This window comes from Rhinatrema bivittatum, chromosome 2 (assembly GCF_901001135.1).
Source record: "Rhinatrema bivittatum chromosome 2, aRhiBiv1.1, whole genome shotgun sequence".
In the NCBI taxonomy this organism is placed as follows: Eukaryota; Metazoa; Chordata; class Amphibia; order Gymnophiona; family Rhinatrematidae; genus Rhinatrema; species Rhinatrema bivittatum.
The window spans coordinates 600,093,041-600,108,217 of NC_042616.1; the positions used below are offsets into that span (position 1 = coordinate 600,093,041).

Genomic DNA, 15,177 nt, shown 5'->3' on the forward strand with positions numbered 1-15,177 from the left:
GGATGAAGTGGCTTGCCCAAGGTCACAAGAAGTGTCAGTGGGAGAAGCAGGATTCAAAGCCTGGCCTGTCAGCCCACTGTTCTGAGCACTAGGCTCCGCCTCACATAAGGCTTTGAAAGATTCACAGCACATTTTCATGGGTGCAGAAACTAATACAAGCTAAAAGACAGCGGGTCCTGAGTAGTGAGTGACAAGACTGTCTCTGACTAGCTGAGCAGCACCCTCTGCTGCAGTCTAAAATGTAATTGCTTCCTCCAGGAGCATTTCCACATCTCGCCCTAATTTATTGAAATGCCAGTAAGCAGTGGCATTCGCCATGCATTTGTCACAAGTCCAGACACTGCCCCTCTGTTTCTCTCAAATCAAAGTGGTAAACCTATCCCTCCTCCTCAGAGCCTTTCCCCACCGACCAAGTTCCACTGTGATACAAACTGTTCCTCTTAGTCAGAGCTGCAGGAGAACCAAGGTTATTCTTGATCCTGGCTCTCCCATACGGCAGGACTAAACACTGCCATTGATCCTTCATTGCGATTAGGTAGATGATATATTTTTTGATTTTATAAACAGTTACATTTGTTCTTTGGATGTTCAGTGATGAGGCCTTTTTTTTTTTTTTTTTTTTTTTTTTTTTAAATTAATTTATTTATGAGTTTTTACAATAAATCACAGTTAATGATTTAAATTACACAATAATTAGGTACAGGTTAGCATACACATTCTTTAACAAGTAGAGAACAAATATTCAGAATTTAGAGGAAAAACATAATCATTGCTTTACCTTACCTATCATTTATTTTTCAACTTTGAGAGATGTGCAAAAATACCAGAATTTACCGGGAGAATATTAGGTAACTTTTAAACAATCTAGGGCAAATACATTTCCTGGATATGTTTTAATCATTGTTAGGCACAGGGGATGAGGTTGTGATCTTACGTTGTTCTATAAAATTTTTTAAATGTTCTGGAGCAAAAAAGATAAAGGCTTCATTCTGCCTCGAGATTAAACATTTACATGGAAATCTCAAGGCAAAAACAAAGCCTAAAGCTATAACCTCCTGGCGGTAACCTAAAAAGGCTTTCCGCCTTTGTTGTGTGGGAGCTGCTAAATCTGGGAATACCTTAACATCCTTTCCAAAATAATTGACAGGGAATTTGGCAAAATATTTTTTCATAAGAGAATTTATTTCATTTATAGATGAAAAATTTGCCAACAATGTACCCCTGTCAATTACTTGTGCATCAGAATCCTCTAAGAAATTCGTCAAATTTCCTTGAAACATTTGATCGGTTGGTAATACCACTTGGTTCCTAGATTTTAGCAAAAAGTAACAGTTAATTATTACTGGAGAGTCCTCTAATACAAATCCCAAGCGTTCAATTAAGAACTTTTTAAGGGAAATTAAAGGAGATTCCCCCATTATCCTGGGGAAATTCAGAAATCTCAGGTTTAAACGTTTGGAATTGTTTTCGAGGTTTTCAACTCTCCTTGTTATGCTATCTCTATCTTTCACCATTGCTGTTTGGAAATCCTGATTTTTCTTTTCATTCAATTCTAAACTTTTAATCTTTTCACCAGATTCTTTAATTTGTTTATGAATTTGTAAAACATCTTTTTGATTTCCCACATTCATTGTCTCTACCTTATTTTCCAGACATTTCAGATTATTGAGCACTCCCGCCATCATGTCCCATAAAGTGTCTAACGTGACCACCTCGGGGCGGTTTAATGGGATAGGGGATGTCCTGATGGTCAGTTGGGTCCCCAAAGCCTCCTGGGGGGACAACACTTCTAATCCTCCTACAGCACCTTCGACATCCACAGCTTCTTTGTAACTACCTACAGAAGCTTCTCCTGATATCCCATTACCATTCCTCTTCGCAGGTGGTAAACCGGTGTTAGGGCTTAAACTGAGGGAGGCCTCCTCTGCAAGGCTTGCCAGTCCTCCCTGACTAGCAAGCACACCAGGCTCTTCGGTTCCTTCCTTTATTTGGCCAGGAAGTATCATGAAGCGGCTTATATCTGGCAGAATTGGAGAGGGTAGGGGTAGAGGGGGAAAAACCCTCACTTTCCCTTTTCTCTTCGGAGGCATTGGGGGACAAGATTTTAGGAAACTTTTTACCAGATAATCCAAATCACTTCACAATCGTATTTGCCAATGGTATTTCGCAATGTTCCGGAGAAGGAAGTTAAGTAAGAAACAAATAGTTATCTTTACCTCATTTTGTCAGTGATGTTCCGGTCGAATCCGGCGAAGTCCAGGCGAAGCCAGGCAAAGCCAAGAGCGCGCCCCTCAGGCGCGCGCGGCTTTGGCGACGCGCCTACGTCGACTGCGCGCCGTTAACAGCCCGGTTTTTATGGGCCTTCCTGCTTCCTGGCGCCGGGTCCGCCCCTGACGTCAGCAGGCACAGCTGGGGATTTCGTCCGAGAACCGCGAAACGTCCGCCGCAAGTCCCGGGGCTCCTCAGTCACAAGCGGTAATGGCAGATTCTCCTTCACCTCCTTCTGCTCTCTCGCTAATTCGATCTTACAGCCCGGTTTTATGGGCCTTCCTGCTTCCTGGCGCCGGGTCCGCCCCCTGACGTCAGCAGGCACAGCTGGGGATTTCGTCCGAGAACCGCGAAACGTCCGCCGCAAGTCCCGGGGCTCCTCAGTCACAAGTGGTAATGGCAGATTCTCCTTCACCTCCTTCTGCTCTCTCGCTAATTCGATCTTACAGCCCGGTTTTATGGGCCTTCCTGCTTCCTGGCGCCGGGTCCGCCCCCTGACGTCAGCAGGCACAGCTGGGGATTTCGTCCGAGAACCGCGAAACGTCCGCCGCAAGTCCCGGGGCTCCTCAGTCACAAGCGGTAATGGCAGATTCTCCTTCACCTCCTTCTGCTCTCTCCAGTGATGAGGCCTTTGTAGGTAATTTTCAAAGCAGTGATGCATGTAAATATAAACAATGAAGCCATTTTAAAACGCAATTTATGCGTGTAAAGTGCCCTTACACATGAATATCCTATGGACAATTCAATGGCTTATATTGTAGCCATTTTCAAAAGCCCACTTACACAGGTACAGTGCATTTGCACATGTAAAACCCAGTTTTACGTGTGCAAATGCTTTTTAAAATCAGGCCCCCATATGTTCATGCTTATTCTAAAACATCTGGTGTTGTGTATACCATGTTCTCAGATATGTCAGTCCTTTTGTTTAAATCAAAAATATTGATGCTTTTGTTATACGTTGTACCTGGCTGTTTGCAGGAGCAGTAGTCTTCAGAGTCCTGTGTTTAAGTCTCAAAACCTGTATTGTGTGCCTAAGCATTTAAAACCTGTAAAAGTGATAGAAAAAAAATGTATTAACAAATGTAACTCTTTTTAGCTATTAACCCACAACTTGAAGAAATAAAAGACAAACTGACTGATGCAGAAGACAAGAAGAATAGGATGCAGTTGGACCTTACTACTACGCAAAAAGATCTTGACAGGATACAAAGAGGTCAGTAGGTCCCTGGTGGTTTTGGCAGTTCGTTCAGCCTTTGCACGCAGGCTGTCCTCTTCCTCAGTTCCTGTCACTTGCTCCCTTAGCTCCAACCCCATCTCTTTTGTGATCCTTCACCTCCACTGTTAGCCGTCTCTTCAGCCCTTTCCTGGTCTCCTTTGCCTTTCAATCTGGCCAGTCCACCTCATACATGGAACCCTTCTCCTTTACCCCTCTTGGGCCTGGCAACTACTGCCCAAATGCCCTCCCCCCAATACCTCTTAAAAACGTCTTGGAGTATGACCAAGACTAGATCAGCCTGTGCTGGAGGGATGAAGTCACTTGGCACACTTGTAACTCCTAGTTGGAACCCTTGTGAGAGAGTGATTATTTTAATATTAACAAGCCTATTGGTAGGACTCTGATAGTTACATCTCTGGAATGCCAGCAGAAAATGGATTGACAGGCTAGTACAGCAGAGGAGTCTGGGTATTCTTGGTTATCTTACTCAGACATATTCTTCAGTTAACCAGGTGAACCTATTGAAATGTGCATTTGACAATTACTTGTTCATATCCCCACTGTGTCCATTTCCAGCAGCACCTGTGACACTGCAGTGAATTCATGCCAAGGTAGTGTTTAGGACAAGGGCAGCCAGCTCAGGCCCTCAAGAGCCGCAACCTGGTCTGGTTTCAGGACATCCACAATGAATATGCATGAGGTATATCTGCATACAAGAGGAGATAGTGCATGCAAATCTTATGCATATTCATTGTGGATATCCTGGAAACCAGACCTGGTTGTGGCTATTGAGGCCTGGAATTGGCTACCCCCTGATATAGGATTTCAGCTTTATTGTACTAATGGGGCTTCGCTTTCAGACCCATATTCAAAGGGGTTTGTCTGGCTAACTTTTCAAAAACATTTCACCCCTCTAACAGGCTAAATTTAACTTGGATAACTTTTTACCCAGGTAAAATGATGGAGGCCATGTGTGTATTATGAGGGCAGGGCTTAAATTTAGCCAGGGAAATGTGGTGGGGAAAAGCACTGTCCTAAAGTTATTCAGTTAAAGTTAGGAAAGTTTAGTCAATGGTACACTTATCTTGATAATTCGTTCCTTTATTAATTTGGCTTCTTTCCTCCCTGCTCCCTTTATCTCATAAGAACTTAAGACTTGCCATACTGAGTCAGACCAAAGGTCCGTCAAGCCCAGTATCTGTTTCCAACAGTGGCCAGTCCAGGTCACAGTGGCCAGTCCAGGTCACAAGTACTTGGCAGGACCCCAAGAGTAGATTCCAAGCTGCTTATCCCAAGAATAAGCAGTGGATTTCTGCAACTCTACCTTAGTAATGGTTAGTGGACTTTTCCTCCAGGAACTTGTCCAAACCTTAAACACAGCTACACTGATAGCTTTCACCATATCCTCTGGCAATGGATTCCAGAGCTTGTGCATTGAGTAAAAAAAAATACATTTTGTCTTAGCTTTAAATGTATTACCTAGTAACTTCATTGTATGTCCCCTGGTCTTTGTACTTTTTCAAAGAGTAAACTGCCGATTCACATTCACTCGTTCCACTCATTTTATAGATCTCTAACATATCTCCCCTCAGCTGCCTCTTCTCCAAGCTGAAGAGTCCTAACCTTTTTAGCCTTTCTTCATAGGGGAATTGTTCCATCCCCTTTATCATTTTTGGTTACCCTTCTCTGTACCTGTTCTAATTCTGCGATATCTTTCTTGCGATGTGGTGACCAAAACTGCACACAATACTCAAGATGAGGTTGCACCATCTCTTTGACTCATTCTTACGTCTGGTGCTTTTGTTCCTTGCTCTCCTTGGTTTCTGGAACACATTTCCCATCCCCACCCCTGAAATACACTAGGTTTCCCTTCTTTTTATTTATGTTCATTTTGTGCAATGCTGCCAACTGTTAGAAAAATATAATGCTGTCTTGCTTCTCATTCTTTTGCCAGATGACATAGACAATATGATCACCGATGCAAAGAATATGGTCAATAATGCCAAGAGTGTTTCTGATAATGTGCTAAATGAACTGAACCCCATTAAAACAGATGTGGAAAACATAAAGGGCACCATAGGAACTACCCAGAGCGCCGATTTCAATGCAGCACTGAGCGATGCAAACAACTCAGGTTTGTGCTTAATAATATTGAGTCACACAGTCTAATTTAGAGGCTACTCTCAGTGCTATAACATGCTCAGAAAGGATTTTACTAAGGAAGTTGAGTTATAACTGTAGCCACCCCCTGTTCTGGTTAGAGGGGCAGAGAGGTTATGGGTCCTGTCTCAGGGGTCTTGGAGATGTTGAAAAGGAACCTTAATGGCAGGGAACTCGGAGCTGCTGTGAAAAGATATTCCATACACCGTGTTGATGTTCACAGTGGTTTGTATTTGTTGTTGAGGTAGAAAAGTTGTAGGCATTTACACAAAAAAGAAAAATACAGTCTGAGGGCAATAATGAGAGCCAATCCTGCAGGTAAAATGCTGTTTGACCTGCAAAAATCGGCTGCTTGATTATTTCTCACCCTCTATGCAAAGTATGCATATATGTCAATAATATGTGTACTTTTACTCCTATATTTTCTAGACATTCCTGAGGTGGAGTTAGGTTACAGGAGACAATTATGCATGAAGTTTTGGATATTCAAAACTGTGGGTGTTTTTTTTGTCTTAGAAAAGTACCCCCACAAAAAGCAGGTGAAAATGTGTGAGACTGGTTTGAGGAGGGCAATAAAGCATAATGATGCTTTCCTCATTATGCCAAACTCTGTAGGTAAAAACTACCCACAGGCGGGCCGATACAGTAAGGTGCGGTAGAAAGAGGTGCGTTAGTGCCCGGGACACCCGCGTTTGCCACACGCACAGTTCGGATCACCTACTGCTCGATACTGTATTTAAATGGCATGCAAATGCAAGCCGCATCCAACGCGCGTCCATGAAGCGCAATCCATTTTACTGTTTAGGCACTATACAGCGCCTATACAGTATCCTGGGTGCGCTGGTACCTGTCATTTCAAATGTCATTTGAAATGACAGGTACCAGCGCAATCCATTTTACTGTTTAGGCGCTATACAGCGCCTATACAGTATCCTGGGTGCACTGGTACCTGTCATTTCAAATGACGTTTGAAATGACAGGTACCAGGAAGTGGATGGCTCTCCTACAGACCCCGCTACCTTGAGCGCCTGGCGCCAGCAAGCCCCAGCAGCCGGCGATCGGAGGCAGGGAGCACAACAAAGCACCCTCCTTCGGATGGACAAGAGAGACGAAATTTCACAGTCCCAAACCAAACCAATCCAATCCAAGCCAAGCCCCAGCAGAGAGAGACGAAATTTCACAGTCCCAAACCAACCCAATCCAAGCCCCAGCAGAGAGAGACGAAATTTCACAGTCCCAAACCAACCCAATCCAAGCCCCAGCAGAGAGAGACGAAATTTAGCCACCCAGTCCCAAACCAACCCAATCCAAGCCCCAGCAGAGAGAGACGAAATTTCACAGTCCCAAACTTTCCCCCAGCCCCTGCTCACCTGCCCTGGCCGCGGCCATGCAAGCCCCCAGCAGCAGCAGTAGAAGGGCGGCGAGGAAGGGTGGCGAGAGAGAGTGGCTTCAGCAGCCCCGCCGGCTAAAGTGAATACATGCACGCCTGTACGTCCAATATGGACGCTCAAGGCAGCGAAGGCGCATCCGCACACGCCATGACCGGCTGGACATCGGAGGTCACGGCGTGTGCGCATGCGTCTTCGCTGCCTTGAGTGCCCATATTGGACCTACAGGCGTGCACGTATTCACCTTCGCTGGCGGGGCTGCTGAAGCCGCTCTCTCTCGCCGCCCTTCTACTTCTTCTACTGCTGCTGCTGGGGGCTTGCGTGGCCGCGGCCAGGGCAGGTGAGCGGGGGCTGGGGGAAAGTTTGGGACTGTGAAATTTCGTCTCTCTCTGCTTGGGCTTGGATTGGGTTGGTTTGGTTTGGGACTGGGCGGCTAAGTGCGAGAAGCATTTTTTTTCTGTGGATTGGGTTGGTTTGGGACTGGGCGGCTAAATTTCGTCTCTCTCTGCTGGGGCTTGGATTGGGTTAGTTTGGTTTGGGACTGGGCGGCTAAGTGTGAGAAGCATTTTTTTTTCTGTGGATTGGGTTGGTTTGGGACTGGGCGGCTAAGCGTGAGAAGCATTTTTTTTTCTGTGGATTGGGTTGGTTTGGGGCTGGACGGCTAAGTTCACCACACTAACGCAAGGGTCAGGTTAGGCGGTAAATTAGTAGGTTAAAGACGCGGCAAGATAGCAGGTTAAAAAGGCGATAGTTGGGGCGCACTTTACTGTATGGGAGGGAATAGCTAATCGGATCGTTTACATACATATACATGCCTCGGGCGGAAAGGGATACACATCGAGTTAAAGAAGTGGTAAGGATCGGTAAAAACAGATAGTGAATCGCGGGTTAGACTTATGCGGCGAAATTGTGAGTACACAGCGGGTTAGAAACGGGGTAACTGCGGCCTCGCTTTACTGTATCGGCCCAAGAGTTTGCCAAACTGTGTGTATTTTGATTATGTACAATCAGTGTATAGATATCTCTTCTCTGAAAGCTCCTCAGAACTAAGGTGCTAGCCTCATACTGAGAATTCTGTATTGAGCCCCCAAGGCCACTGGAGAAATCTTTTGGTTTAGGACAGAAAAGAATCCTCCACCTTAGCCAGCCTAAGGGGCTAGATCCAGAAGTGTACGCATGTCTGGCTACAGAGACAAAACTCTAGGGCTTCTTCCCTTTCCCACAAGAGCATGGACACAGGCACTTCAGGTTTGCAATGCTCAAGATGCCTTCTGTGTACGTTTTATCTACCGCGTGTAAATTTAAATTGTCCTAAACCTGGGATATATTATCAATCAATTGAAAGCCTTAATTAGGAAGGCTTGTCTTTTATTCTGTGTCTAAAACCTTGATAAATCAGGTCCAGAAATTTCCATTCGGTTGTTCTCACTTTTAAAGGTCAAGTGTAAATCTTAGCAGTGTGTTATGTGCTGATTCAGAAACTCAGTGGTATAAGAGCCACAGTGAGGCTTCTGAGCCTTGGGATGAATCAGACTTTACAAGCAGTTTTGAATTGTTCAGCTGATTCTGAGCCTGAACTAAACTAAATAGTGTGATGCAAGATACAGACAGTAATTACCTTCTAAACCATGCAGGATATAGTGCCTGTCAACATTATGTCCCCTACGTATGCTTTCACACTAAAGAGTTAGGTGAGAGGTAAAATAGAAAACTAGTAATTGTCCTAAGGTTTTGGGCATGCCAGGCATTACCAGGGCAGTGTACTCAAAGTGTATCCACTTCAATATTTTCACTCTTTAGTAAAATTGTACTTTTCCCTTTTATTTTTTTTTTTTTTTTTTGTGGTTCACATAAAAATAAAAACAGTGAAAACATTAACAGACAAGCTCCCAGATCTTTTCAACAAGATAGAAAGCATCAATCGATTGACGTCTTTGGGAAACATCTCGGATAATGTGAACCGCATCAGGGAGCTCATTCAGCAGGCCAGAGATGCTGCAAACAAGGTCAGTCGCCAGTAATCGTGCCATCCTGAAGAGCACTGTTTGCCTCTAGAAATGAAATTAAGGTGGTATCAGGTGACTCTGTTCGCAAGTGCAGGAACTTATAACTCAAACTTCTGAATGGAAAGCAAGATTATAATTCTATAGATGTGGTAAGATAGAAGTTGAGATCCAGGACTGACGCAGCTTATTCCTGGTGACTCAGAGCCAATTGGTTCTATATTAGGAGTAACAATACAGAAAAGATTTTGGAATTGTTGTGGACAATATTTTGAAATTCTCAGCTCGTGTGCAGCAGTGGTCCATAAAAGAAAATAGAATATTAGGAATTATTCAGAAAGCATTGAAGATGTAAACTGTGAATATTATAATGCCTGTGTATAAATGTGTGGTGCAACTGTGTCTTTAGTATTGTGTGCAGTTCTGGTTGCTCCATTTCAAGAAAGATATAGCAGAACTAGAAAAGATACAGAGAAGGGCAACAAAAATTATAAAAGAGAAGGAATGACTCCCTTATGAAGAAAAGTTAAACAGATTAGGATGCTTCAACTTGGAGAAGAGGCAACTGAGAGGAGATATGATAGAGATTTACAGTATAATCATGAATGGAACAGGTAAATAGGGAAGGGTTCTTTACCCTTTCAAATAGTTCTAAAACTATGGACACTCCATGAAAAACCCAAGGGAGAGATATAGAATTGGGGTAAAATTCTTCTAAGCACGAAAGAAGAGCGGGATCTGGGGTGATGGTATCTGAACTTAAGGTGGCAAAACAGGTGGATAAGGCAACAGCAAAAACCAGGAAGATGCTTAGCTGCATAGAGAGAAGCATGGTCAGCAGAAAAAGGAAGGTGATATTGCCCCTGTATAGGCCCCTGGTGAGACTTCATTTGGAATATTGTGTACAATTCTGGAGACTCCACCTTCAAAAGGATAAAAACAGAATGGAGTCAGTCCAAAGGGTGGCTACTAAAATAGTCAATGATCTTTGTTCTAAAGCATATGGGGTCAGACTTAAAGATCTAAACATGCATACTCTAAAGGAAAGGTGAGATAGGGGAAATATGATAGAGACATTTAAATATCTCCAAGGTTGCAATGCATAGGAGTTGAACCTCTTTCAACAGAAAGGAGGCTCTAGAATGAGGGGGATGAAGGTGAAAGGGGGTAGATTCAGGAGTAATATTAGGAATATTTCATTACAGAAAGGGTAGTGGATGCATGGAACAGTGGAGGTATTGGTGACAACAACAGTATCTGGATTCAAGAAAGCATGGGATAAACACAGGAGATCTCTCAGGGAGTGATGAGAATTGTGAAGCTAAATTAGTTGGGTGGATGGACAGGCTGCATGGACCATACAGACCTTTTGTGCCATCACATTTCTATGTTTCTAAACTAGCAGGTAGCTGATTTAAAACAAATTGGCAGAGATGTTTTCACACAACGCACAACCAAGCTGTGGAATATTTTGCTGGAAGATGTGGTCAAGGTATCTGGCATAGCTGGGTTTAAAAAGGGATTTGGACAGTCCATAGACAACTATTAGCAGGTCAACTTGGGGAAACTGCCCACTTATCCCTGAGAATGAGCAACAAGAAATGGATCTACTGTTTTGGGATCTGCCGGGTATTTCCTGATGACCCAAATTGGCCATTATCAAAGACAGGATACTGGGCTTGATGGACCTTTGGTCTGACCCAGCATGGTATACCTTATGTTCTTAAGGTAACGCTCTCGTTTAACATATCCTCCACACTTCTTACACATGTTGACCCTCCTCCCATTACTCTCCTTTACCCTCTTGCCCCACCCATTTTGAAATGTCTTTCTGATAGACAATGAAGTATCTTATGCCTGAGCTATATCAATAGTGTTTAGAAGGGCATGTACAGGGTTTGCCAATTGAGATTGAAGTCAGGGTGACAGAGTTAGCATTTTAGCAAACCACTGACACTGTGTGGGGAAAACATTTTCAGGGTAAGCAGGTGCAAGAATTATCCCCAACAACTCTTGCCAGAATCAACCCTAGAAACAAAACTACTAAATTAATGACAGTTTATAGAAGTGTTAAATCACTTTCATCTGGGATTTGCTGGCTACTTGTTCAAGAAACTTTCATTCAGATTACTAATGGAATAGTTGTCTGACTTGCTTTCCTGGTTCTGGCACCTGTGCAATTCTAACTAATGTAGCATTGCATTTAAAGAGATGCCATTGCTGGCCTTCTGATCTAGGCCATTGCACTGTAGCGTGGAGAATCTCATTTTAGATCTCCCATTCATCAGGGTCAATGAGGCCTGGGCGTGTCATGGAGATGGATTGCTTAGACGTAGGGGTTGGAAGGAAGATGTCTGCTACCAGTGTGGCAACCTCTGCCAGTCAATGAACAGCACTCAGATTGCACCTTAGAGCAGACACCCTTCCAGCCCATGGGTCAGCAAGGAACCCCTGAGTTTGCCCAGTCAAGGAGAGAAGAGACTGGGACAGACTGCTCAGGAAGAAAATGAGGTTCAGTATTACCCTGTTTTCAGCTGGGATTAAAATTAAATGTTTTAAATTCTTGGCACTTGTTTCTGTATAGCTCAGCAGATCCCAGAGAGGTAACTTGTGCCACTTTACCTGCCCTAATGAGAGTCAAAAGTGTTCACCTACTCTGTCTTCCTAAAATAAAGCTAGAGCACGAGTATGGGTGTGTGTGGTTACCAATGCCCTTTTTTCAATCCCACTGTGAAGTGCTGAGTTATCTTTTTTTTATGCAGCTTAAATGTTACTCCTAAATTATATGATAGGATTCTGGTTTTCAGTTTATGAACAGTTGTATAAAGTGCTCACAAAAGGTCACAGGAAACTGTCAACACTTTACTGTCTTACATACCAAAGCATATTATGAGCCAGCTGACTTTACTTGAGGGATAGCCACTAGCACAGAACGCTACATGTAACATGTGGAGAGACATATATTCCCCATGTTCTCTAGATAACACGGACACAGCACTCATGAAACATGTACTTTATCACCTTGCTAGCAGACCACTTATCCGTTTGTTTCCCTTTGGACAGGTTAATATTCCCATGAGGTTCAATGGCAGTTCTGGTGTAGAGGTTCGCCCTCCAAACAACCTTGAGGATCTGAGAGGTTACACTTCACTTTCTTTATTCCTCCAAAGACCTGCATCAAGATTAGATCGTCGTAGGCGACAGCTTTCTTCCAAAATGTTTGTGATGTACTTGGGTAATAAAGATGTAAGTATAATTATCTTTCTTGGTCCCGTTAGAACAAAGAATGCATTTCATTTTATGGAATGAAAGAAAGCTATTCCAATTGATATTTTTTATTAGTTTGAAACATTACTGAAGTGATATGTGTCTTATGTGGGGACTCCTTTGAGCTTCTTACATTACTACATATCACTGTTGCTGTGGTACAAAATTGTTCTCAGAGGGCTTGATTTACCAAAACCATTTGAATTATTTTTTGTAATCTAGATGAGATCCCACAGGAGTTGATGGATTTAATTAAGGCCAAAGAGCCTTACATACCAATGCATTATGAGCTAGTTGTATTAATAAATGATGCATATATAATCTATAAGCCAGAGGATAACTGTCGTGTCCTAGCTAGATGCCCTTTTTCTCATTTCCTAATTCACTTTGATAATATACTGTGTAATTTTCAGTTTACATATGTCAAGTCATACTTTCCTGGGAAGGGTAGGTGGAAATGAGGTTTCAAAGTCATGGGAAGGAGAGATGAGTTTGTAAAAGAATAATCCTCCTTAATGTGCAATGCTGGTAATAACTGATTTAAGATACTGCAAAGCAGACAGAGAATGAGGTGGTCTTTCTAGTTTTTGCTTCTGTAATTGTCTGCCTTCCCATAGTTCTGTAGAAAAGCCTCTCTAACTTTAGTATTGCTACAGCATGTTTTTTCTCCATATAGTCTGTCTTTATATTTTTCTTTTGTTTATCCTTTTCCCCATTACTTCCTGTAAACATGAGGGGGAGAGTGAATGAATAAATGCTGTTGATCATATTCAGATAAGGTAGTCTGCTGGTTGAAGTGTAGTCATGCATTTTTGGCTTCTTATTTTTCCTTGATGTTGGTATCATGACAGGAGCATACTCATTGTGCTTCTTCTGCTTACATCCAAATGATGATGTGTCAGTGATTTTACATGAGGAAATGGATAATTAGTGTCATGCATATTGAAATGAAGCTGATATTGCATTATGCAATTTCAATTAGGCACTTGACATGTAAAGGCAATTTACATGACTTATCTAGTATTCATATGGCCCCTATGATATGTTTAACATAGGATGTGATTATTTTTGTTTGAAAAAGTTGTCAGTTATTTTTGTGTTGAAAAATGTTTCATGCCCAGAATTGAGCTCAGAATAGAAAAGGAGAAGGCGGTTATCTTTCCCACTCAGCAAGATTTGGAATATTGATTCTGTCAATTGCAGAAATCTGTATAAGATCTTAAGTTTTCCAGCTCAAATATGATAGGGTTTTGATATTTATTTATTTATGTGTCTTTTTTTAATAGCGACATTGGATTTGGTATATCACCCTTTGTTTTAACTTTTTGACTTCCATTTGCCTGCATTTTTTCAGATTTTATTTTCTGCCCTTCACTTTGATTATTAAAGCAAGTTACAATAAATATTCTAATGGTATTAACACTCAAACAATATAATAACCACATGTAACATAACAATTACACAAAAATGTTCCATTTCAAAATACAAAATCCACAAATCCATCAAGTTCCTTCCTCCTCAATTATGAACACAAAAGGTGCAGTGTTTCATATTTTTATAGAAACATAGAATATGCTGGAAGATTTTTCCATTCAATGTATTTTGAAATGCTTTACCTTTGCCAGGCTTCCAAGGACTACATTGGCATGGCGATCCAAGACGATAGGCTTATATGCATCTATAACCTGGGAGGCAGAGAGGCTGAGCTAGATGTGCAGCCTCTGGTGACTCAGAGTAAAACTGAAGAAGCCATCATGGATAAGGTAACTTTTGAAAGGTAAGAAGCTGATACATTTTTTAATTATTTAGTAATTAAAAAAAAAATTTTTTTGAATGGGCAAGCAAGTTGGAGCAATACAGCTAAATGCTGAAATGTGACCTTTGGAGCACAGGATTTGTTTCCTCTGTGAAGGCAGGTCTTGCATGTGACTCCCACTACCTGGACTTCACTCTCCCATTGACTCCTTGTGTGATGTCGGGCCCTTGTTTCCTCTATTCAGCTCTGGCTGGATAGTAAATTGACTACATTTTCATTTTCCTCTCTTGGCTCTGGAAGCTGTCATGAGGTTGCCAATGCACAAAGCTAATTTACATAAATCAACTAAAGCGTAGGCATCTGCATTTATTTTTCTGAAGTGTTACAGTTGTTAAATGGACAAGGGTTTATGAAGAGCACATTACGTTAGTGCAAAACGACACGCCATCTAGTTGCAATGCATCCACACTTTTGCATTTTGCAACTTTACCAAAATGATTTATTGTTCTTCTGTTTTGCATTTGGTTTCAGAATTTACCAATATGCGGTGCTGAGTTATACGAAAGAGTTCACGTCTTCCAAACGAGACACCACAAAGTATAAAGGCGATGTGAACGGCAACACGCTCCTAAATCTGGATCCCAGCACCGTTGTCTTTTATGTTGGAGGATATCCGTTAGACTTTACGGTAAATGCAAGAGATGATGTGGAGAGTACAGAAATGCAGCGATCAACCCAGGCCTGTAGTACAGTCAGCAATAGTGCTCTGTGCTGCAGCAGAGGAGGTCTATGTTTGGCGCACCCTTCCGTTGGAGCTCAGTTTGAGCCACAACATGGAGGTGGGGCGTTGGGGTCCCAGGCCATCCTGCACAGATTGGGCAGACGCTTATTGGTGGACAGGTAGCACTGATAAGGTAGCCTCTCTTCCCATTTGCCCTACTTTGGTTTTCCCACTATGACTGGAGAATGTTTTCAGGAGCCACAGATAGTTGCAAGATTGAAGCGAGAGGAGAAAAATGCTAAGCAGATAAAAGAATATAGTAATTGTAAGGAGGGAGAAAGAGTAGCCCATCGGAAAAGCGATGTTACCTGGACACCAATTACACTTGTTGAACATTA

General features: G+C 42.5%; 1 protein-coding gene across 1 annotated transcript in view; it reads left to right on the forward strand.

The window, feature by feature from the left end:
- LAMA3 (laminin subunit alpha 3) overlaps window positions 1-15,177 on the forward strand; it is a 469,061-nt gene that overhangs the window by 421,178 nt on the left and 32,706 nt on the right. The window contains 6 exon segments of the mRNA XM_029591143.1: window positions 3,365-3,481; window positions 5,439-5,618; window positions 8,899-9,038; window positions 12,099-12,281; window positions 13,928-14,079; window positions 14,590-14,746. Coding sequence (XP_029447003.1) covers window positions 3,365-3,481; window positions 5,439-5,618; window positions 8,899-9,038; window positions 12,099-12,281; window positions 13,928-14,079; window positions 14,590-14,746 — 929 coding nt within the window.